The sequence below is a fragment of the Kwoniella bestiolae genome, chromosome 3, assembly GCF_000512585.2.
Source record: "Kwoniella bestiolae CBS 10118 chromosome 3, complete sequence".
NCBI classification, from domain to species: Eukaryota; Fungi; Basidiomycota; class Tremellomycetes; order Tremellales; family Cryptococcaceae; genus Kwoniella; species Kwoniella bestiolae.
The window spans coordinates 1,015,681-1,039,354 of record NC_089243.1 but is presented as its reverse complement, the minus strand read 5'-3'; the positions used below and the strand labels follow the sequence as shown (position 1 = coordinate 1,039,354).

Sequence of the window (23,674 nt, the reverse complement as noted above, 5' to 3'; positions counted from 1 at the left end):
CTGCTCCTATAAGTATTGTGAGGTACTATAGCTTCCATCGAACGGGAATGCTCGAGGCGCACAGGGGCCTCTATGGTTGAGATCGACCAAGAAGTGATCTATGCGGATACAGATGTAGCTTTCTCCATTTGTTCCGTACTCGATCGATCAGCTGGAGCTCTCGCCTCAGAGGGATCAGATGACCATGCATGCTACCGACGTGAGCCCTATTGACTATATGTCCGCCATCTTGCTGAGATTGATCACTTCAGTAGCATGAGCATCAGCATCAGAGCTCATTCGAGGACTCAAGTCGGTGTGCCTCAGAGACCCGCGGAATGCGATGGACCTCCTGTATACTGAGGCTAATCAGCCTTTGCCGCAGATTCAAGCAGTATACTCGAAAGGGTTGAGTGCTCTTGTATCCTCGATGGTTGCTCAGAATCTGAGCTGTTGCGAAGCAGGCAAAATCACTCTTGGGTGGGATCTTTTATGTAATGCTGCGATCGTAAACGGTGCGCCGAGACAGAGGAGGCTGCTGGTGCTGCTGCAGCTGAGACGCGTGATCTTGGTCTTGGACTCGCTTTTTACGTGACTCATGACGCGTATGCTCTCTTTTTTAAGGTTTTACCTGTGTGTAGGGTAAAAGGGCATGGAGAAAATCAATGCGATGGGAAAATTCAGAAGAAACCTGAATCCATGCATATGCACAGCTCCCGTCTGCCTATATGTATGCACTTATGCACAGGAATGCACATGATAGATAAAGGCTTGATTCCATATTCTTTTGCTCTCCATTCCATCAAAACATCAATCGTTTGCTTTTGTCATAAATCCTATACATCCCCATAATTCCTTCCACCTCAAATAGCCACGAACCCCCATTAAGCACAATGATGTTCACCACCAAGATCGCCGCTCTTTCCACCCTTGTCGCCGCCGTCAACGCGTTGACCATTAACACTCCCGTGAGTGATTCAGCGGCGAAAATGGTCGAATATAACATGCTGACATCCACATAGGCCTCGTTGATCGAGTGTCAACCTACCTCCATCACTTTCTCCGGAGGCTCCGCCAGTCCTTACTACCTCTCTATCCTTCCAGGTGGTCAAGCTAGTGCCGCTGCCGTGAGTTCACACTCATGCATATGGGGTCATAGGCTGGTCAACTGACCCTTGTTTGTCCAGCTCGAAAATCTTCCCAACGCCGATACCTCACCCGTCACTTGGACCGTTGACATCGCCTCGGGCACCAACATGTGAGTCCTGTGTTCCCGGCTGTCCTTCAGCATCGTCTTGCTGACGCTCCCCGTCCTACAGAACAATCAGGATCACGGATGGCAGCGGAAACATCGCATACAGTGTGAGCTAGAATGCAAGAGAATACATGTCGAAAGGTCCTGAAATGCTGATAGAAGTGCTCTTAAATAGTCTCCCGTTGTGATTCAACCCGGATCCTCTACCAGCTGTCTCGGCACCAACAGCGGTAGCAGTGCTTCCGCTTCTGCCTCTGGATCGTCCGCCTCTGCTTCTGGTGGTTCATCTGCTGCTGCCTCCGGCTCAGCTAGTGCTACGTCTGCCAGATCATCTGGTTCTGCCACCGGTGCCGCCTCATCCGCCTCCGCCTCCGCCTCTGGAAGCTCTTCTTCCGCTTACCTCACTAGAGAGAACGCTGGGGCAGCTGCTATCGTCATGGGCTTCGTTGCTACCGCCTTGGGCGTGATCGCATAAGTTGATGATGATGTAGATTGCAGACAGCTTCACGATCTACACGCATAACGTATTTTACGGACGTTCTTTAATACCATATTTCTCTCTCTTTTGATGAATGCTCTCTTTACGTGCCATACGACCAATAGTGCCTGCGTGTCAATCAGTTCCGCTGCGTGAGCATGATAGCAAGAGACGGCACGGTGCTAGACTCAGTCTGCTCAGGCCTAACGTAATGGCGGGATACTGCGTCATTTCAGTTGCGACGACTTTGATCGGTCTTCGCAAACAACAATATCTTTACTGTTTGTCTATAGACTACGCCGTTTCGCATCGACCATGCCTTTGCGCAGCAGATACACGCCCTCCGACTACGCCGCGACGAAGAATGAAGTAGGAGTGTTCACTACGCCTGGTTACTCCGAGGACATAAAGCCGCTATGGAGGTTCAAGACCGCCGAAGAGGCTAAGAAGAGCGCAGAAGGGATATGGAAGCTGTTTGAGGGGTATAGGTGAGTTGACGATATCCCGAATATCTGGCTTATACTCTTGATTAGGGAGAAGAACGACTTTGTGGGGTGAGTTAGACGAGCACAGTCAATCACTCGCAGTGCTACCCGCCAACGTTCTGTCAGGATGGACATTTGCCGTAAATTCATTCAGATGGGTAGAACTCGTTCACTACGGTATGCTCTTCGACCAGGAGGCAAGAAGTACGATACGTCCACGGGCAAAGAACAGAAACGTACGGGAAAAGTTTACGATCAAGGAAAATTAGACGGGGCGAATGTCTACGAAGGATGGTTGGACAAGTGCTGGGGAGATGAAGCGTACAAGAAAGCTTGGGAGGACTGGAAAGAGGGCAAAGGGCAGGAAATATTGGTTGATGAGAGCCCCTCGAATGAGGGAGAGTCAGATGGGAAAGGTGATAGATCAGAACCGGACCAATCTCAAGGAAGTGAAGTAGAGCAGGAAAGCATGCAGGAGACAAGGTCAAAGGCAAACAACAGGAAAAGAACGAGATCATCTGCCGGACAACAATTACCCGAACCTGCTAAGAAAGCAGTCTCGACTCCCAAGAAGCGACCAAAGAAATCTTAGATCCAGATTTTCAAAGGGGTTGGCGATCAAGTTAAATACCAGCATCGACCTTCGCATATCCATGACTCCGCCCGTCATCTCTCAAAGCATAAAACCTCCGAATCTGTCGAAAGGTCTTGCACATTCGTACCTCCTGCCGCCAAACAAGCCAGGTCATGACTCATGCAGATGTAAGGATTTGAATGATCCAGGAGAAAGAAATGCATTATGAAATGATCCTGCCATTGTCAACACGATTTATCTCTCGTCTCCAGCATGTGGTTCGTCAAAGCATGCGCCTGATCCATCCCACCCAAGTCTTCACCACCACGCTCCATCACCTCCAGTAAACCCATCACCCACATTCCCTTCATTCACTCCGTTGCTTGGCCCTGTAAGCCTATTATCTACATCTTGAGGCAAGAAAAATTGCTCCAAACCAACGTAAGGTGCCATATCAAGTTGATTCGCTGATGAACCCAATGATTGACCGTCCAAGAAGCTGCAGTATTGAGTCAGCAAACATCGATGCCCAATGAACCTGAGCGAACACCACCTACAGAGGCAGTTGATTATCCTCTCCTAGAGGTATACCAGCTCTTTCCATCGTTTCCTGAGCGAACAGAGAATCAAATTCAAACAATTCCGCTGACGATGGACTATCATTAATAAGCTGATTCGTCGCATTCATAAGCATTGCTGCGGAGCTAGGTGACATATTCGCAGGAGGAAGTACCCCACCAGCGGCTGGACTGGGGTAAAATGCTGGATTGACAAGTTGTGAGGGCGAGAAAGTCGTCAATGCTGAAGAGACATCGGCTGGAGTACCTATACGAGGACCCGAGACGTTTGGTAAAGCAGAGGCGATCTTGTTGGGTGATGGCATGGCACTGGGTGCGGGGATGACCTTTTGTCGTCTCGCTTTGCGTAAGATCAGTCGGAGAGATCGAGCATATCGTCCCGCGGGGACTATGACATTCATTAGCATCATCATCCTCAACGAAAACGAGTACTCACTCTGCGAAAGAACCATGGCCAGCTCCTCAATATCCTTCGCCGTCTGCTTCAGATTAAGTTCATGAGGGAATAACCGAGCAATTCTGATCAAGAACGAAGCCGCGAAAGCAGCGCACACATGGGTATAGTGTACAGCATACTTGAGACCATTTCGATAGTTGTCTCCGTGTAAACAAATTTGCAGACACTTTTGAGCATTTCTCATCGCTCTGATAGCTAATATTCTCTTCTCGTCCGGCATTTTGGCGACATCTGCCGGTTCTCGTATCCCTCGCAAGAGTTGCGAGTTGACGAACAGCTCCGCGTATTGCCGTTGAATGACCAAAGATTCTCTGAAGAAATCCCCTTTACCCTTTCCAAATCTATCTGACAAAACCCTGTCCCAGTATCTTTCCCAGGCATCAAAGTCGTTATTAGCTTGTTTGAGTCTTTTCATGGTACCTTCGGTGATAGGGAGATCGGGTGTCGAAGTGAGTTCGATGTGTAACGGCGATCGCAGCGCTGTCATTTCCACCGTGGAGACCAGTCTTGCATCCGAAGGGATCGAATAGGGATGTTCGAGGAGTCGTCGACACTGGTGAATCGTCTCATCTTCCCTAATGATTGCGGGACGACCTGTTCCATAGGCCATCTGATGTTCCATCAGGTAGAGACACAGCCAAGTCCTAGACTGGACGACCAAAGATCTCTCTTGCTCTAACTCCGCTTCTGATTTACCTTTACCCATGCCCGTTCTAAGCAAATGCAGGAACGATCGGTTGATGCCCATGTCCACAGCCATTCTCACAGCATGCCCTCCTGGAAGCCACCCACTATCTCTGAAAGCAGAGAGAAGGATCATGCTCTGTACTGCTTCGATTCGTTGGACGGGGTGGAAGAGAGTGTTGACAGCTGGTGAAGGTTAGCGACGTGCTTCTGAGAGGACAACTTACCTATTTTCTCCGCATGAGCTCTGCACAAGGTCTGCGTAGCGCTATGAGGTCCCCCTCCGTCTCTGACCCTGGCTCCGACGAAGATGATGGTGGTGAGAGCAAAAGGTGATCGAGTACGAAGTCTGACTGTCAGCTGAGTTTTCGACGTGGTCCACTCACGAGTCCCATGTATCATATCTAGGATCGAAACAAGGGATGAAATTTGATGAGCCCATATAGTAGCTAATAACATAATCAGCCTTATTCACTAACTCCTCACTCACATTTGCAACATCTCTCTGCCTTCCTCTTCCGACACCAATCCCTCCGTCACCACATCCGGGAAAGCATGGATGTGCTGCCTCTTGGGGCCAGCCTTGAATCCCGGTCCCATAGGCACAGGTGGAAGGTTTTGATTCTCGTAGATGACGGGTCCATAAGCAACGGGATGAGGAGGAACGAAGCGAGCTCTCTTTGCTGTCTTCTTCTCCTCGTTACCTGAGCCCGACCTCTCCATATCACTACCCGACCTCTTCATCGGCGTTCCGCCATTGGTGCTACCGGAATTTGCCTGTTCTTCCCTCGCCCTTTCCACCGCAGCTTCCACCAGACCAGCCATGTTGGACATCTCGCCAAGAGGATTGATGATTTCCTCTGGACCTAAAATATCCTCTGGTCCCATGGATCCAGCTCGTGAGGGTGGTAAGGACATATGTCGAGTATGATGTTCTTGTTCAGCCAAATGACCAAGAGGCCACGCAGGTATAGTAGGGATACCGACAGGTACGCTCTGCCTTCTCAAATTCTCATCAAGCACGACAGGTCGGCGAGGCTCTGTTGGGGGAGGGACGAAAGTCTGATTGTTTGCAACAACACCTCCAAAAGGATGTGAGTTGGGGAAGACTGGTGCGCGGCCGTATGGATTATCCATAGCGTTGGGGTTGATGGTCGGTGAGCTGATGGGCGGAGCCATAAGGCCGTGTAAAGTCGAGTTCGGCAACGGTAGACTCCCGACTGAAGGAGCATAGTCTGGAGTAGTGGTACTAAGCTGAGCAGGAGTAGGAGCGGACGCATTCGATGCACCTGATGACATTCCAGCCCGAAGAGTGGTGACGAGATCTGTCAACGTGTTCTGTATCGCGGATACCTGGCTCTCCAGTGATCGAATTCGACTGGAAGATTGATCCAGATTAGCATCCTTTGGCAAAAAGGAATATAGAGTACAAGGTTACTCACTCTTCACCAACATGGCCGTCACCACCACCGGCCTTGCCCGGCTTCTCCATCACACACTCCAGTCCTCCATTTCGACATCTCTTGCACGGAGGATCATCCGCTCCCACACATCGCATCTTCATCCGCCGGCAATTATTCTGTAAGGGGAAAGAGGTCAGTGGATCATGAAGGACGGACATGAGGGGGAAAGCTCCTACACAAGCTCCTAAAGTAAGTCAAAGTCCTTGTCAGCGCATCGTTCTTGATTTGATTCGGATAGCAAACACATCACTCACTGTTCACTCTATTGATCACACCCTTCCTGTCCCCCTTGCCGTCACCTTTATTCGCATCATCCTTCTTGCTGACCCCTTTGACATTCGAATTTCGATGGTCATGATCAGCTTCGTCCGCGGAGAAGTCTACTTCGTGCTCGTGGTCCATTGGAAAGATGCGAAGCTGCTAGTTGAGTCAAAGAGGATGAAAAAATGTTGTACTATATTCGCAACGATGTTGCTTTTGATGTATGTATCAAGTATACGAGTGAGACCAGTTGAGAGCAGGATTACGGGTGCAAGGTTGGAGGAGCATAGAATATGAAGCTGTAGCTGTAGCTGATGCTCAAGCTCAAGCTCATGTGCTTTTGAGAACGATTCACAACGATGTCAAGATTGGGGGATTCACTGTACGAGTAGATGCTGTTGCTGATTCGCTTATACGCTATTAACATACTCTAGCTACTACTGTAGTATCATATGTACACGTGGATTTCCATGCATGTTGAATATATAATAAAATGCTGAATAGGGCAGTTCGGCTTTTTCTCAGGACGCAACAGCAGCTGTCATGCCTAAATCAGTCCCGTGTTTTACCGGTGCTTGAACCATGTGATCCGCATGCCTAATTTTGAATTTACACCTCGACGCGTTTCAGTCGCGTTCCCTGTTAAACTAGCATGGTTGAGGTGGACATTACATTATTATACATTGTAGGGTCAACATCATATATCATAACATAACATCATCATCCCATCCTTGATTCTGATCACATCAAGTATTTACATACATACATACCATCATTCATTCTCTGTTCGTCCTTGATACCATCGATAGGGGTTGATATCGCCCATCTTTCTCAAGATGCCCCTCAAAAGACTGGAGCTATCCAATTTCAAGTCCTATCGAGGTCAACAGGTGAGTATCCTTCCTTCCCTCCTTCCTTCCCTCCTTCCTTCCCTCCTTCCTTCCCTCCTTCCCTCCTTCTCTCTCTCATCCGCTGACTGTTACCAGGTGATATCTTTTGGAGATGCTCCCTTCACTTGTATCATCGGGCCAAATGGTGCCGGTAAATCAAATCTGATGGATGCAATCTCATTCGTCCTCGGGGTCAAGTCTGCTCAACTTCGATCGACCCAGTTGAAAGATCTAGTCTATCGAGGAAGGAAAGCTGCTCAGATCGATGATGAGGAGATGGACATAGACGAGGAGACACAACAGACTCAACTTGGCTCGGATACAGATGCCAGGACTGCATGGGTTATGGTGGTATACGAGGATGAGAAAGGAAAAGAATGGTCTTTCAGAAGAAGGTGAGTTTAGCACAGTGGGGACTGTGCTAATCCGATGCAGTATCTCCGCGGGTGGTGCATCATCCTACTTCCTCAATGGCAGATCCGTCGCTTGGAAAGAATACAACGGTCAACTTGAAAAGTTCAATGTTCTCGTCAAAGCCAAGAATTTCCTCGTGTTCCAAGGTGACGTCGAAGGAGTAGCGAGTCAAGATAGCAAAGCTTTAGCAAGACTCATCGACAGAATCAGCGGGTGGGTGAAAGGCCGTACTTGCTACACGTCTCATATGCTAACCCAACACCAGCTCTCTCGATCTTGCTCCGGCATACGAAGCTGCCAAGGCAGCTCAAGATAAAGCTACGGAAGCTTCCACCGCCAACTACGCCAAGAAGCGAAGCATCATAACTGAGGTAAAACACTTCAAAGAACAGAAGGAGGAGATCTTGCAGTGGGAGAAGCTTCGAGATGCCAAGGTGGGTGTAACTTTCCATCCAAAACACCAAAACGAAGCTGAATATCCCTTAGGATGCTCTTGTGCAACGTTACGCCTTGTGGAAACTCTATCACCTGACGAACGAGATCAACGAGTCTACTCAGAAAGTCGAGGAAGCCAGTAACAAGCTTGCCGAACTTCGTCAATCGGCGGTGAGTTAACCCTCTACCTTCTGCACCACATGCTCAAATCTGCTTAGGAACGAGACGAACGAAAACTGCGTGATGCGAAGAAGGAACAAGCTCAAGCGCAATTGGCGGTAAAAAAGGGAGAAGCGAGCGTGAAAAAGGCTGAAAAGGCTTATGAGGATAAGGTGAGCTCATACTGTCTCATTCCCTGCTGACTCTTTTTGGCAGAAACCCGAACTTCTCGCTTTGGAGACACAGATTGCCCATTCGGAAAAGAAAGTTCGAAACGCCAATCTCCTCGCCGAAAGAGTACAAAAAGATGAACAAAGGCAAGCTGAATCTCTCACCATCCTGGAACAAGGTGCAGCAGACGTCCAACAACGTATGACCGAGGCTGGAGGTGAGTCACCTTAATGACGGTCGCGCGCTGACGCCATCAGAGAGGCAACGACAACGAAGTCAAGCTGCTGGAATCACCCTTTCCGGTGCTGATTTAGAGGAATATCGAAGATTGTGAGTTTTCACTTGCTGTGACTAGTGCTAATCTTGACAGACGAGCATCTGCAAACCTTCAAGCTGTGGCCGAACGACAACAACTTGAGACCTTGCGCCGACAGCAGAAAACCCTTCGAGATGGACTCCTGTCTGTCGAGGACCGAGTCCAACAAGCTCAACGGTTGCGCACCAAGCTGACCAGTGAAGTCGATGCTCTTGTGGATCGAGAAGAGACAGTGAGTGTGTACATGCACAGCTTCACGCTGACCTCTTAGATGTCTGAAAGAGTCGACGAGATGAAGAATGAGAGAGAGACCATCAAAGGTAAACTCGATCACGCACAAGCTGAAAGACAGAGGATCAAGTGAGTTTAATCTTCGCCGGCATAGCTGACCTCACTATAGTATGCGAGAGACAGAGATCAACGAACGATTGCAAGAAACCTATACCAAACTTTTACAAGCCGGTGTAGATAAAAGAGAAAGCGAACGAGAGGCCAAGCTCAAGGATACCATTGCCAGTCTCAAGAGAGTATTTCCCGGTGTTCATGGTCGAGTCATCGATCTATGTCGACCTGTGGCCTCGAAATACGATGTTGCTGTGACCACAGTCCTCGGTAGAAATCTCGATGCGGTCGTGGTGGAGCATGAGAAAGTTGCGATTGATTGTATTGAAGTAAGTCTCTTTCTTGCAAGCTTAGCTAACGTACCAGTACATGCGAAATCAACGAGCTGGCCAAGCTACATTCATTCCCCTCGACACCATCCAAGTCAAGCCTGTACCCGAAAGATTGCGAAACTTTGTCAAGGGTGCCCGACTCGCTATCGACTGCATCGAATACAGTCCGAATGTCGAACGAGCTATGCAACATGCCTGTGGAAGTGCGCTCATCTGTGATACCATGGACATAGCAAAATACGTATGCTATGATAAAGGTCAGGAGGTCAAGGGTTAGTCTCTTCATCACCCTGGGACCGACACCTCCGCTAACTCCTATTTCAGCTGTCACCCTAGATGGCACCGTCATCCACCGAAGCGGTTTGATCACTGGTGGACAAAGTTCCTCAGGTACTAGAAAGTTTGATGATCGTCAAGTCGAAGGTGAGTATATCAGTGGGGGTATTCTGCTTACTTGTCTACAGGCCTGAACAAACAAAAAGAGCTGTATCTCTCCCAACTGCAAGAGCTCTACAGATCAAAGCCGAAAGACAAAGCAGACGAAGGTCTTCTTGAAAGCTTGGCTCGACTCGATGCTGAGTTGACGGTAGCAAAAGACGATCTGGTGAGTCGATTGATCGAAGACTGTAGCTAACCCTTTGTCCAGACCGCCATTCGCACTCGTCTCAATGGCTTACGAGAAGAGCTTGAGCACGTCAACTCCACCATAAGCAAACTCAATCCTGATCTTGACAAACGTCAACGAGATGTCAATAATGCTGAGAATCAACGTCAAGAGCTTCTCGCAACCATCCAGGCTGCCGATGACGGCGTATTTGGTGATTTCTGTGACAGAATCGGAGTGGAGAATATCCGGGAATACGAAGACGTACAACTGAAAATTGCCAAAGAAGCTAGCGAAGCGATGGAAGGATTCGCTGCGCAACAAGCGAGGATCAAACATCAGTAAGTGTATCTTCTTTAGCCTTGACTATCGCTCACTCTACCTCCAGGGTTGACTTTGAAACGACCCAACTCAACAATACCCGCGAGAGACTTGCAAGCCTTCGATCCACCATTTCAAGAGAAGAACGAAATATCGCTGACCTTCGGTCCAACTTGGAAGACGTCCAGAGTGCGCTTGCTGAACTTCAAGCGGAGATCGATCGTCAACGCGGTCAACTTGATACTGCCAATGAAGCTTATGAAGCGGTCATCACTCGTGTCGAGGGTGCCAGAGACACCGCTCGTAGAACCCAACGCACCCTTGATAAAGCAATGAAAGAGATCGCTGCGTGGAACGACGAGATTGTAAGGTCGGGATCCGAAAGACATGCTATCTATAGAAGATGCAGGCTGGAGGAGATAGATCTGCCCCTGATCAGAGGTTCTTTGGCGAAGGTTCCCCTTGAGGTGAGATTACTCATCGTCAACTGCCGCTGACATCTCCTTAGCTCCCCACTCGAGACGAAGATGGCATGGACATTGATGAGTCTCAAGGACCTGCCGAAACCGAAGATTATGGGATTGAACCTGATTTCGATAATTTAGAGGATGACGATAAAGATGTGAGTGAGTAAACTTTGCGCGGTTGACGCTGACATTGTATATAGAACGATTCCGAAGAAGTCGGACGCGAATTCGAAACACAAATAACCAAACTCACAGCAGATCTGGAAAGGGTCGTGCCCAACATGAAAGCTATAGACCGATTGAAGGATGTCGAAGCTGGGTTGGAAGAGGCGGAAGACGAAGCCGAGGAAACCAGGAGGGAGAGCAAGAGGGCTAAAGATGAATTCCAGTCACTTAAGAAGAGAAGGTGAGTGTACATCGCATACAATCATTGCTTATACCCTCAGATGCGATATGTTCAACAAGGCATTTACCCATATGTCCGAGAATATCGATAAGATCTATAAAGACTTGACCAAAACTACGACTCAAGTTGGAGGTACTGCCTGGTTCACCCTTGAGGATGCAGAGGTGAGTGCTCCGTGATCGGGCCAAAAGCTGACTGTTCTCAGGAACCATACCTCAGTGGTGTCAACTACAACACCATGCCCCCAGGAAAGCGATTCGCCGAGATGGAACAATTGTCAGGAGGGGAGAAGACTATGGCTGCTTTGGCTTTATTATTCGCTATTCACAGGTTTGTCATTTCCATGCCTGAGCTCTATCGAGCTGACCATGGTATTGCAGCTATCACCCCGCGCCATTCTTCGTGCTTGACGAGGTTGATGCTGCCCTTGACGCCACCAACGTATCCAAGCTTGCTCGATATGTCCGAAACCAAGCTGACAAAGAGGTCCAATTCCTCATCATCTCGTTGAAGAGTACCTTGTGGGTGTCTCTGCCTGTTGCATCCTTGATGGGCTGGGCTGATTATGTACCTCAGATACGAGCGTGCGGATGGTCTGGTAGGAGTATACAGGGAACAAGAGGAGAACAGCTCGAGAACGTTGACATTGGATTTGAGAAAGGTGAGCTGGCTTGTGTGACCTGACTATGGGATGACTTTTGCTGATGTGTTTCCGTGATAGTATGCTACATGATCTGAGGTTAGGTGAGATAGTCTAGGAGTTTGCGTCTGTATCTATTATATATATATCTGGTCTATGCAATTTGTATAAAACATATATTCGTTTGTGGGGTGCCACAGGTGGATGCGGCAAATGTGATTGAAAAGGATATTTTCTTGCGGCAACTGATGTTCTTTCATTTCTCGTGGTTTCCCGGGTTTTTTCCCTTAAAATACAGCATTCAAGCCAAGGACGTCATCCTTCACCCTCTCTCTCTCGCTTGTGGGAATATACTAACTGTGTACTACTGTAACGTAGTAACCCTTTAGGTTCACCATACGATACCGGCATCATTCATCCCATACTGTACTGTACATGCTCTACTTGTAGACTTCTCTACATACCTCGTCAAGCATCCATTCAGCAGGAACAAATCAGAAAACATTTTAATACACATAAACACTTATATACATATCTCACTTGACTACCTCCTTTGTCCACTTATCTCGTGTGTATTGCTCTACTCCATCTCATCTTACTTTGTTATCAATCTATCTGTCTAGGGGTATATATACACTCTCAACTCAATAAATCCCGCTGGAAAACAAACGAGATTACATAGTCTCCCAGAACAAACCTCTCTTTTACCAATCAACAAAGCAGGTATACCGTCCCCACCGCTCTTGGCATCTACACACCACACCTTCCCTTCTTCATCTTGCTATAACTTCTACCCCGACCCACCTGAGACCAAAAACACTCGTACAGCCAAAATGCCATTACCACCCATCTGCACCACTTTCGAACCGTACTTCCTCCTTTCCGATGAGAGGTTACAAGATATCGTCAACCACTTCAGGAAGGAGATGGAGGAGGGATTGGAAGCTTACGGGAAGGATGTAGCTATGGTTCCTAGTTATGTGACGGGTGTACCGGACGGTTCCGAGGAGGGGTGAGTTGTGTGTTTGTGTACATAAAGATGGACAGGAGAGATTGGTGTGGGGTGACGGTGGGCAAGACGAGGGCGTAAAAGTGTAAAAGAGGAGGGATCAGCGTTGATCAGTCCAGCTGACAGTTTGTTGTGATAATTGCAGAACTTTCCTCGCTCTTGATTTAGGAGGTACGAATCTGTGAGTTCGGCATTCCATTTCTTCGTCTTCACCGACATGGACCTGACTCTGTGTCTCTCTCCAGCCGAGTCTGCGAAGTCCGTCTATTCGGTCAGCACAAGTTCGAGCTTAAACAACAGAAATACAAGGTCTCAGAGGAATTGAAGGAAGGTGAAGCCAGAGTGCTTTTCGGTGAGTATTCTTCTCTTTCTGCTGCGAATGGTCATGAAAAGACTAAGCTGATTGATGGCCTGCTCTTTCAGACTACATTGCCGACTCTGTTGACGCATTCTTGACTGAGATTGGATCTGACATCTCTTCGAATGAACCAATGCATCTTGGTTTCACGTTCAGGTGTGTGCTTTCTCTTCATGACGTTGACCTCTGACCCAAAGCTGATAGCTCTATCATCACAGTTTCCCAGTCGAGCAAACCGCCATTGATGCTGGTAAACTGTTAACATGGACAAAAGGATTCAATGCCAAGAACGCAGTTGGAAATGACGTCGTAAAGCTCTTGCAAGATGCGTTTGATAGGAAACATATCCATGTCAGGTGTAGCGCCATTGTCAACGATGTGAGTCCATCGGATGAGTGCCTACAATATTACAGCTGACGACTTCTATCGATAGACCGTCGGAACCCTTCTTTCCCGTTCGTACCAATCCGGACCAGCGCTCATAGGTGCAATTTTCGGTACTGGTACCAACGGAGCTTATATCGACAAAACTAGAACAGTGAAGAAGTTGGGTGAAGATAAGATCAAAGAGGCCGAAGCTGGCGGACAGCACGCTGGTGAATTCATGGTGGTCAACACCGAGTGGGGAGCGTTTGACAACGGGGTGAGTTGCATTGAGCATATCTGACACCCACGAGCCGCAAACTGACGGTGTTCGTTGGTAGCGAAAATGTTTACCAGTCTCAATCTTCGATAACAAGTTGGACAGAGAGAGTATAAACCCGTAAGTCCCATCCTATACTGCGAAGGAATGCTACTAAAAGCGAATGTTCAGCCGTAAACAAGCTTTCGAGAAGATGGTTTCGGGAATGTGTGAGTGGAACGCCCTCTATCAGTAAACGATTGCTGACATGCCTGTCCTCTAGACCTCGGTGAAATCACTCGAAACATACTGCTCCATCTCATCGACGCTTCCGTCCTCTTCAACGGTTATTCATCGAAAACCATCAACACTCATTACGGATATGACACCGCTTTCGTCTCAGCCGTAGAAGCTGCCAAATCGCCTGAAGACGTCAAGAAGTTGATCATTAGTCAACTGGGCGTAGATCCCAAGCACATATCGGAAGGTGATCCTGAGATCGTACAGTGGGCTTGCCGAATGGTATCGGAAAGAGCTTGTAAGCTTGCTGCTGCAATTATCGTAGCTGTAGTCCAACATACTGGTAATGATAAAGTACCAGAGGGTGAGGAGGATAAAGGTGTTGATGTCGGTATTGATGGAAGGTGAGATGATGGCTCTGCTCCCACTTGAGACATCTGCTGACAGGTCGTGTGTAGTGTGGCCGAGTTCCTACCAAGGTTCGCTGAGCGAGTGGACGAAACTTTCAAGATCTTGTTGGGTGAGGAGGGTGGAAAGAGAGTGCGAACGGGTCTTGCAAAGGATGGAAGTGGTGTCGGAGGTGAGTAATCTCGTTGATATGTCACCATATGATAAACGATATCTGATGGTGGTTTTCCTCTTTAGCCGCTCTTACCGCTCTTCAGGCCAAGAAAGCAATGGACAGGCGAACAGAAAAAGATTCACAGTTTGTTCCAGGGAAGAAAGGATACAACAAATAGGTCAATAGCATTAACCATAAGTTCATAAACTTGGTATAACAGGATCAATGTACAAACAAGTGAAATGAAAAGGACTTCTTGTATTTGTGATGATCAATATGCAGAATAAGGGTTCTTTGTCACGTATGATGCGAATTCCATGTTGAACAGAATGCACATCTAAGAGCTGTGCTATTCATACGGGTCATTAAGATGACATATATTACAACAAACGATTCTAAAAATGTTTTGCGATGGGTTCGATTTGATCGTATCAATCATGTTTGATGTAATTTCCTGACTGGAAGGAATTTGATGGGATATCTATTGAGATATGGCCAAGGAGGCACTGCCGCCTATCATGAGTAGAAGGGATAAGCTATCCCGTCGTTCGAGGAGTCGATAGAGATACGAGATGAGAAGCAGTTGGACATTGGACTTTGACATACCAAAAGGAGAATCACCAATCCACCTAAGAAGGCTTCTAATCCGAGGATGACTGAACTGGAAAAATATGAGAGTACGAATGAGATGATCTATGAGTACGGGTGATCAGCTTGACCAATTCATCTCTGATTGGTGTGAGACAGCTGACAGACTTACTGTCAGAGCAATGAGGAATGTCTGAGAGAGCTGCTCGAGGATATGCTGAGATTTAGGATCCTAGAGAGGTAGCACACAGGCGAATGAGTTTGGGTATGGGTGTGGCATGGTCTGTTCAGTGAGAAGGGTGGGACTCACAATACTCCCTTCGAGCACTTTTTGTACTGAGGGTGGTAAGTGATTCATTGTGATTTGTGTTGTGTGGTTATGGTATGGCAGTATGGCTTTGTCTCGAGGTTTATGTCAACTGTTCACCTTTGATCTATCACCTAACCCATCCATCCATAGCTCGAGCGTGTCCTTTGTTGTCGAGGTTGAGGATGTCAAGACACGTGCTAAACAAAGTGAAGGGATGAAATAAATCGAGCACAGTTGTAGATTGGATCGCCACATGCCTGTGCGTTGATATGTTATTACTATATTTGGTAATTGGCCTGTACATGTTTGACCCTGGCCCCACTTTATGCCATGTTCGGCAATCGAACAATCATATATATGTACAGTAGTTGACGTCACCGGGGATAGAAGAGATAGAGAGATTGGAGAATCAGGAAAATGAGGAAATGAGGAAATGAGCAAATGAGCAAATGAAAGCTCATGTTCACCACTACATAGATAGCACTTCGTCATTTTCTCATTTCTCATTTCTCTCATCGATTCCTTCCTATCACCATATTCCATCCTCAATCAGTTTGGTTTGTATAACATCGACAGTGCACCAAACTACTGCTCAAAGCTATCTTCAAGTCCAAGGTTCAACGTCGACATCTCCCTGTCGACCTACTAGACCCATCCCCTTCGTTACAAGTCGCCCAACACGGCTTCCGAAGCTATCCAACTCGGCCTCGTTGGCCTTCTCACCCGGCCAGTGATCAAAGCAGTCTTTCCCTCTGAGAAAGCAGTCACCAAGTCTGATCAACCTGTGGAAAAACCTACTTTAGTAACCAGCTCAGACAGTACCTCTTCGCCCGCTTCCACCGCTCTGGTATCCCCTCAATCCACCACTCCTTCGTCACCTATCGTCCCAGCTTTATTACCTGCAAACTCCGCAGTCCCAGCTCTAGGTGGTTTTATTAAGAAGACTTCACCCAAACCAGCCCCAACTTCAATCGCCGCTGAGCCAGTATCTCGATCGATCGAAGAGAAGCCAACGCCGACTCAAAGTCCGCCTGCCCCTATTATCACTGAACAAGCCTACCTTCCTCAGCTCTACACTCGAGACGGTACCCATCCCATCAAAATGACCGTCGCAGCCGACAACTTTGAACCCGTCCACCACTCTGGTAACGATCATACCCCAGTGGAAGATCATGATTACGCCTTGTCTCAAAAAGCCCAAAATCTCGATCTCAACGATAGACCCTCCAGTCGAGCCACCCACCGAACTCACCAAAGCCAACTCAACAACGGTGGCCCTGCTGTAGTCCCTGGTAAATTTGTCGAAGATTATAATGACCGACCTGAGAACGGCAGAGAAGGTGAAGATCAAATGGGTCTAGGATCCGCTTTGAGCTCTGACCCTACCCAGCTTAAGAGAGAGGTTGATCAGGATGGCGAGACAAACGAAAGACCAGGGTGAGTGATAAGATTCTGAAGAAATGAGACATTCGCTAACACCTTTGCTAGCCTTTCCCAAAGAGCCTCGCGATCCTACGTGAAGCCCATCCCAATCGTAACCACCTACGAACCCGAGCTTCCTGACGCGGCTTCCATCAAACAGCGAAAGACTTCTACCAAAGCTCCTAGCGTCAAGAAAGCATCTTCCAAAGCTGGCTCTATCCGATCCAACAAGGCTCCTTCCATCAATGAAGATCATGTACGATCTCCTTCGGTCAATGGCGATCACCACGTCCGATCTCCATCTGTCGCCTCTGTCAGACGTCTCCCTCAACTTGATGAGAGAGAAAACGGTTTCCAGCCGGGTGAGATTGCCCCTTCTCACAGACAACACGAGCTTCAAGGTGGAAACAACAGCAACAGACATTCGCTACACGACAACGGACCTGTCTCAAGAGATCGATCGACCACTTTCGAAGAGCCGGACCACCAACCACAACGTGCCACTTCTCCTAACCGACCTCATTCCGCTTTCGGCTACAGACCTCAACCCAACCTCATGTCTATCTCTGAAGGTGATCGACCTGAATCGCGAAACGATGGGCAACGGGATCTTCGTGCTGGTATGTTGAGTCGAAGTGGCACCACCCTAAGCCGAGCTGGCACATATGGACGAAACGGAGGTCTTTCCAGAGGTGCCAACGGCGGGACCATCGGTAGCAGAAAGGGTGCCTTCGGTCGAGGTGCGGGTACTAGTGTCGGAACTCAGCCAGAAGAGGTTTTGGGAAGAGAGTGAGTGATTTTACTCTAAAGCGTTAGCTAAACAGCTGATCCCTTTGCAGTGATATCCATATGCGGGCTGAACTCTCTGAGCGAATCTTGGATGACGCTACGCTTCGAAGACTTTCTACCATGGGTATGTCCGTCTGCTGTCTTCGATAGTACAGTGCTCACGTGCTCCTTCACTCACAGAGAAAAAGGATGCCAAACGACTCACCAAGGTGATCAAAGCCGAAGCCAAGTCCGAAGCCAAATCCGTTGCTGGATCTATCAAGGAACTTGAACGAATCACGAGACTTCAACGAGAGGCTGCCTCAGCTGAACGCAAATCTCAACTCAGACTTTCCAAGTGGACCAGAAAAGAACACAAGGCTAGGTTGAGGTTCTTGAAAGAAAAGGAGAGGTACGAGAAAATCGAGGGAGAACTCAGAAACTCCGAGAATGACTACGAGGAGAGAAGGGACCATGCTGCTGGATTGACCTCCCAGGTCGCCGAGAAGACTCAGGAGGTGGATGACTTGAGGGCTATGAAGGCTGCTGATGATGTGAGTGGTGGTTTATATAGAAATGATAGATCAAATGATCCATCGCTGACTGTACCCTTATGAACTCGCAGCGTGAAAGAGAAGTCAAACTTCTTGCCCTCAAGAACCCCGCTCACAGCTAGTGGTTATACCAAAAATTAGCCAGATCTTGCCCTCTTAGTCCCCATGGTCTCGTTACTATGCTATCCATACCCCGTTGATCGAATATACGTTACCAGTCATTTATAATTAACTTTCCTAGCCTCTTGCTTTTCTTCTCAGATCAATGGAAATGTTTTGTAGGATTATCCACACGTATTCATCCGTTCGTTGACTGCTCTTATATTTATATCCTTTATACACGATTATAATCTGATTGTCTCTGAAAGCTGGAAATGCAACAAATATCGTAGTGAAGAAGCACGAGTGATAAATTGCATTATATTATCGTATTGCCCAGCATGCACAAAAGTGTCACAAAAAGGTGAGTGGATGTTTTCATCTTCGTGATTGTACAGCAATTCGACGAAGACTGTCCTATTGATGTTCATTGGGATACAATGTGTTCCCCGTATTTACCATATCATATCATGCATATTCAGAAAGAAAAGCAGAACGAGAACGAGAACGTAGACCTCAAGAAACGATCAACGAGAGTCAGAAAAGAGATGAAATGGAATGTAATTCGCTATATTGTATTGTATATGACATGAGAAAAGATTCGATTGGACTACAAAGTACGATTTGGAATGAAAGAATTATCGTATCAAACTGTTTTTACTTGAAATTGGAATTAAACTGAAAGGACCCTTCTGTAATCGATTCTACACAATGATCTATTAACATGCCTTTTGTCTGTCTCGTTTCGTTCAACCTCGGCTTATTGTTGGGAACCAAGTTCAAGTTTGAGTTTGGCCACTGCCTCCTCCAGTGAAGGAGGATCATGGTGAACTTCCAATTTGGGCGCACCACCGTGTCCAGACGCCGCTGCCTCTGCTTCTCGGGCTTCTCGTTCCGCTCGTCGTTTTCTGGCGGAAGTGAAATCTGGTGCGGGAAGATTGAAGAAGACCCAAGGCTGAATGAAACGGAAACGTATCAGTAGATGGTCCGATGTCCTCGGGTGAAGAAAGATCACTCACTGGAACACAGTTGGCAACTGCTCTTCTCATACCGGTTGACAAACATTGAAGACCAATTTGATAGGCAGCTATACAGTATATCAGCTCATGTTCATATCCTCATCGAGCCTGGTCACTCACAGTTCATCCACCCGAAACCCTCTCTAGGTACATATCTGAAATCGGTACCTTGATTACCACTATCAAGGAGTCAGCAAAAGTCGATCATGGGCCGAACTCACTATTCAGCATCAACCATATGACTGAGTTCCACCGCATCAAACTTCTCAGGGACGATACCGTTGAAATCAACGAATGATAATGTCATCCTACGTAAATGATCAGCTCAAGTCAAGCCATTTTCCATGAAATTACTCACATGTATATCCATCTATAAGCCAACCTAGCAGCGTCATCTACGAAACCGTATCTTTCAAGACCGACCCAAGCCATGATTTGATGAGGTGGCCAAGCGTATGGGTAATCTATCAAGAGTTTTAGCTAGTATTCCCCATGTCATGTCGTCACAAGACTACTCACCCCATTGTCGATTGGGTCTATCCAAAGAGATGATACCTCTAGACTCTTCGGTACCTGAGACAAGCCCACCGGCAACTTCGAATTTGGGTAAAGCGTGTCGTACAAGCTTGAGAGCCTGGGTCTCGGAAGCACAACCAGCCCACAATGGCCATAAAGCGGTGACCGATTCGTAACGAGCTTGCTTCTTCGCCTTGGTGTCGTAATCAAAGTACATTCCATGTCCGTCGTTCCAGCACAGCTCATCCATAATATCCTTTCGCCTGGCAGCTCGCTCGAACCAGTGTTTGCTCGTTTGGATGACGGAAGTGGAGGTTTGTCGAGGAGCGTCCGGAGCGAAAGCTTCGGGGGTGATTGGCCATGGTGACAGTGGGAACTCTTCTTCAAGATCCATCTCGCCGTCAAATGCGACCTCGATGGCCGAGGCAATATCAAATTCATACTGAAGGTCAGCGGTGTTTGTGACATGATGGACTCACCTTGTACAGCAAAGAGTTCAAGTCAACCGTTCCAAGATCCGCACATTTCTTGTCCAATCTGTAGGAAGTGTCATGACCGGACTCTCGGACACCTCGATCATGTAAGAAGTATTCATCCAACTCTGGTTCATCGATGGTCAGGTTGTTGTAACCTTCGATGTACTCGTTGACCGAGATACCGAGTTTCTGGGCATAGGGTTGGAGGATGTGGGTGAAGTGGGTAGCTTCGGTTTCAGGGGGGATACCCAAACCGACTGGTCTGTATCGGGAGAGACCAGAAGCGGGATCGAGCGACGGTTCTGACATCCAGTAAGAGTGGTACTCCTTTATAGAAGCTTGAATAACTCGTTTCAACCATGATTTGTTTTCCTCCTTTTGAGATCGATCCAGTTGGTTGTAGATTTGGAGGGCGAGATCGGTAAGGAAGGGTGGTTGTGATCGACAGAGATACTGGGAGCTATCAGCTTTGTCAGAACCAAAGATGACTCACGTATGATCGATTTCCGTTCAACACCTTATTGTAATGCTTTATCTCGAACATACAATGTTCTACGATACTCTTGGCAAGATCCATTTTCCCATCCACGAGCAGACCGAGCGCCATAAAGTACTGAAATATCAGCGAGATTCTCATGCTTCAATCAACTTACACTATCCCAACCATACTTCTCATTGAATCTAGCTCCAGGTACGATGAAAGGAAGCGCCTCCAGCTTGACTTTGCCATTCGCATCAACCTTTCTATCCATCGCCAAAGCCAAAATTCCAGGTTTGTCATTCAAGCTCTTGACGAAAGCGGGATCATCGCATTTTTGAGGTAACATATCGACGGTAAGGTTGAGATTGGGTTTCTCTCGGGCACTACGGATGTCAGCATTATCCTGCAGCTTATTTCACTCACATTTGTCGATAGTGCTCGGCCATTTCCTCCTCTCCGTACGGGATGTAGATTCTCGCTTTGGTATGTTGACTTCGATTTTTAGGATCAGCACAAGCAACTTCCAAACCTTCTCCATCGATTCTCCTTGTCAAAGCGTTCCAGAAAGAGTTCTTGATCATACGCGAGAGTCGATCGACTGGATTCTCGGCGAGACGAGCTTCATCGAGGACGATACGCTTTCGACCGTAGTCTCTGGCCAGGGCGAGTTCTTGCAGCAGGTTGGAAAGCATATAGGTACCCCGGATGTCGAACGCTTTGTGTGCATTGGAACTTGCCGTTCCGAGAGACAGCAATTTTGGACCGGAATCGTAAATGGAAATTTGGAAACTGCCGTTAGCTAAGCTCATCGAAACGGAGACTCACTTTCTATCGGTATCTTCTTGTTCAAGCACGACTCTCATGGTCTCCTCCACATCAATCAAGAACCTTCGAGGAGCGGAGGCGGTAGTTTCATCTGATCGTTAGCGATGATCCTCTCTTAGCGAAACTCACCATGTGATAATCGTCTGTTCCTAGAGATGTTCTCACCACCCATTTGAGGTGGTCGTCTCTTCGTGGTTCCAGCGACACCAGACTAGTAGGTCAGCGCGAGTCCAGTCAAGGTGAACTTACATTACTGAAAGTTCTTGCTCTTGTCCAAACTTCAGCGCCTCCATAGTACTCGTGTGGTTCGGCGTGAACATCGGGTAATTTCGTCTCAACAAGACCCAGCTTGCCTACTCTTTGAGATGGGGGAGGGACAGGTGGACTCGTTGCACCATTGGTTTGTGAAGCGGGAGGAGGGATACCAGCACCGACAGCGGCAAGGGGATCAGCGATGGAAGGGTCGGTAGGGGTGGTAGATGCAGAAGCGGCGGTGGAGGATGGTACATCGTGCTCGATGAAAAGGAGATTTTTAGGGATGGGAAGCTGCAATGATCAGCGACAATTCAGCAACGGCAGACTCACTTTTGCTTTATCTTCTGAGATGTTCGCCATGATGAGCTGATTATAGTTCTAACACTGTCTAGCGAATTTAGTGGCGATGGGGATTTTGCCTGTTCTACCGAGACTGATCCAGGATCTATATAGGCGAGATATGAATGGAGGTGACCTTCGAGCCGAGAACGAAGGGGAATGGGATTATAGCAAAGGACGTGTATCGAAGACCTACAAGGAATCGTCCAGACCATCGTCAGCTCATATATTTGCATTCAACTCGCGAAACAGTAAACAAGGGAATGTATGGGATAAGAGGTATTCAGCGGAAGTATAGCAACAAAAGATAGAGAAAGTGCTATACTTCGTAGCCCATAAACATAACGCAATAGGGAAGACCCCACAAAAATGAAAATATACCCAGAAGCAAAGGTCAAAGAGCTCGGCTTTCGAGAGATCCAGAATCCCTGTTGCGAAGTAGGATAGAGAGAAAGGACTTGAGTGGTCGGATGACAACTGTGCGATATGGGTTGGAAAGATAGAAAGGATGAGTGGGGAAGATAGTGGACGAGTGGAGAGATTATATACACCAAGACGAAAGAGCGAAGACCTCTGATGGGGTAATCTCGGACCGACAGTTCGTAATTCACCAGGTCAGACGAGCATAGATCATCTGTGGTTGAATTATCTCGAGGAGAGATCGACGATGTTCTCTGATCTACCCCTCTAGTTTGAATTGACTCGGGAAGAAGAGCAGAGAGATCGACACACACAAAGACACATCGCGTGATCAGAAGGGTTTTTGGGGATGGTGTAGATCAACAGGAAGTGATGGGGACAACAGTGATGAAGGCGAAGACGAACGGAAGAAACAGAAGAAAGGATGTGGGAAACACGGACAGTAGAACAAGAGTACCCACCTGGAGACTATGTCGATATCTATTGCTCTCTGCGTGTGAGATTTCGCCTTCTTCGTTGAGCGCGTCTCTTCTTGCAATGTCGACAGACGATTATACTGCGATGATATCTGAAGGGAAGTCAGCTAGGTGGATGAGATTGTGTTTGAGAATGAAAGGGGAGGTTCAAGAGTCCTCTGTACTTGATGAGGTTGGAAAATGAACTCACGAGGGTGAAAAGGATCTAACCAAAGCAAACGTCGTACCAAGCAGCAAAGAGATGAATGTGATTGAATGAGATTCGACCTCTCGAGACTTTCTTCCGTCACAAAGCTGGACGTGAGCAAGGTGCTCTTATAAGGGTGAGATGAATATGGGAGTGGAGGTGGGAGAGTCGAGCACCTGGCTATCGGGGTGAGGATGATCCGTTTGATTCAGGCAGCAATCTGTAGGGTGACGGGTATGTTTGTACGTCTAATGAGATAGCAATAGCTGCGAGGAGAGGGTGGGATGATGGAATGAGATGGATGAATGATGAATATGATATATGGTCAACGGCTGAATGGTTGGTTAATTGCGGGGTAAGCTCAGCATATGGTAAATCAGATTTTATAATTGGAGCCTAATTATCTGCAGCTTTATACAAATTCATATTTAACACGT

At 47.6% G+C, this 23,674-nt stretch overlaps 8 protein-coding genes across 8 annotated transcripts; 5 read left to right on the top strand and 3 right to left on the bottom strand.

The window, feature by feature from the left end:
* Nucleotides 1–872: 872 nt before the first annotated feature.
* I302_105062 (uncharacterized protein) lies at nucleotides 873–1,709 on the top strand (the record flags this gene model as incomplete). The annotated part of the gene is made up of 5 exons (XM_019195440.1): nucleotides 873–947; nucleotides 1,002–1,106; nucleotides 1,167–1,237; nucleotides 1,299–1,341; nucleotides 1,410–1,709. The coding sequence occupies 5 exons, from the start codon at nucleotides 873–875 to the stop codon at nucleotides 1,707–1,709; spliced, it is 594 nt and encodes a 197-aa protein (XP_019042263.1).
* Nucleotides 1,710–2,027: 318 nt separating this feature from the next.
* I302_105061 (uncharacterized protein) lies at nucleotides 2,028–2,789 on the top strand (the record flags this gene model as incomplete). Its single annotated transcript, XM_019195441.1, has 3 exons — nucleotides 2,028–2,200; nucleotides 2,246–2,266; nucleotides 2,324–2,789. 3 exons carry the CDS (start codon nucleotides 2,028–2,030, stop codon nucleotides 2,787–2,789), a joined length of 660 nt encoding a protein of 219 aa, XP_019042264.1.
* Nucleotides 2,790–3,089: 300 nt separating this feature from the next.
* I302_105060 (uncharacterized protein) lies at nucleotides 3,090–6,355 on the bottom strand (the record flags this gene model as incomplete). Its single annotated transcript, XM_065869989.1, has 7 exons — nucleotides 3,090–3,270; nucleotides 3,329–3,737; nucleotides 3,786–4,603; nucleotides 4,877–4,894; nucleotides 4,981–5,868; nucleotides 5,933–6,137; nucleotides 6,208–6,355. 7 exons carry the CDS (start codon nucleotides 6,353–6,355, stop codon nucleotides 3,090–3,092), a joined length of 2,667 nt encoding a protein of 888 aa, XP_065726061.1.
* A 695-nt stretch (nucleotides 6,356–7,050) lies between these two features.
* I302_105059 (uncharacterized protein) lies at nucleotides 7,051–11,804 on the top strand (the record flags this gene model as incomplete). The annotated part of the gene is made up of 20 exons (XM_065869988.1): nucleotides 7,051–7,104; nucleotides 7,201–7,499; nucleotides 7,582–7,731; nucleotides 7,784–7,952; nucleotides 8,005–8,124; nucleotides 8,172–8,285; nucleotides 8,329–8,500; nucleotides 8,611–8,835; nucleotides 9,014–9,270; nucleotides 9,404–9,545; nucleotides 9,598–9,696; nucleotides 9,864–9,877; nucleotides 9,920–10,218; nucleotides 10,266–10,563; nucleotides 10,707–10,820; nucleotides 10,866–11,071; nucleotides 11,291–11,401; nucleotides 11,452–11,592; nucleotides 11,648–11,732; nucleotides 11,793–11,804. 20 exons carry the CDS (start codon nucleotides 7,051–7,053, stop codon nucleotides 11,802–11,804), a joined length of 3,081 nt encoding a protein of 1,026 aa, XP_065726060.1.
* A 740-nt stretch (nucleotides 11,805–12,544) lies between these two features.
* I302_105058 (uncharacterized protein) lies at nucleotides 12,545–14,680 on the top strand (the record flags this gene model as incomplete). The annotated part of the gene is made up of 11 exons (XM_019195444.1): nucleotides 12,545–12,723; nucleotides 12,866–12,901; nucleotides 12,966–13,072; nucleotides 13,144–13,234; nucleotides 13,297–13,456; nucleotides 13,512–13,721; nucleotides 13,783–13,841; nucleotides 13,893–13,930; nucleotides 13,984–14,344; nucleotides 14,399–14,520; nucleotides 14,586–14,680. 11 exons carry the CDS (start codon nucleotides 12,545–12,547, stop codon nucleotides 14,678–14,680), a joined length of 1,458 nt encoding a protein of 485 aa, XP_019042267.1.
* A 257-nt stretch (nucleotides 14,681–14,937) lies between these two features.
* On the bottom strand, nucleotides 14,938–15,448 carry I302_105057 (uncharacterized protein; the record flags this gene model as incomplete). The annotated part of the gene is made up of 4 exons (XM_019195445.1): nucleotides 14,938–15,015; nucleotides 15,109–15,195; nucleotides 15,263–15,322; nucleotides 15,401–15,448. The coding sequence occupies 4 exons, from the start codon at nucleotides 15,446–15,448 to the stop codon at nucleotides 14,938–14,940; spliced, it is 273 nt and encodes a 90-aa protein (XP_019042268.1).
* Nucleotides 15,449–16,502: 1,054 nt separating this feature from the next.
* Nucleotides 16,503–18,266, top strand: I302_105056 (uncharacterized protein; the record flags this gene model as incomplete). Its single annotated transcript, XM_019195446.1, has 5 exons — nucleotides 16,503–16,837; nucleotides 16,889–17,611; nucleotides 17,662–17,735; nucleotides 17,792–18,144; nucleotides 18,216–18,266. The coding sequence occupies 5 exons, from the start codon at nucleotides 16,503–16,505 to the stop codon at nucleotides 18,264–18,266; spliced, it is 1,536 nt and encodes a 511-aa protein (XP_019042269.1).
* Nucleotides 18,267–19,003: 737 nt separating this feature from the next.
* On the bottom strand, nucleotides 19,004–22,175 carry I302_105055 (uncharacterized protein; the record flags this gene model as incomplete). Its single annotated transcript, XM_065869987.1, has 12 exons — nucleotides 19,004–19,198; nucleotides 19,263–19,330; nucleotides 19,383–19,441; nucleotides 19,484–19,570; nucleotides 19,621–19,726; nucleotides 19,782–20,190; nucleotides 20,258–20,707; nucleotides 20,908–21,118; nucleotides 21,198–21,534; nucleotides 21,690–21,747; nucleotides 21,810–22,073; nucleotides 22,146–22,175. The coding sequence occupies 12 exons, from the start codon at nucleotides 22,173–22,175 to the stop codon at nucleotides 19,004–19,006; spliced, it is 2,274 nt and encodes a 757-aa protein (XP_065726059.1).
* Between the last annotated feature and the right edge of the window lie 1,499 nt (nucleotides 22,176–23,674).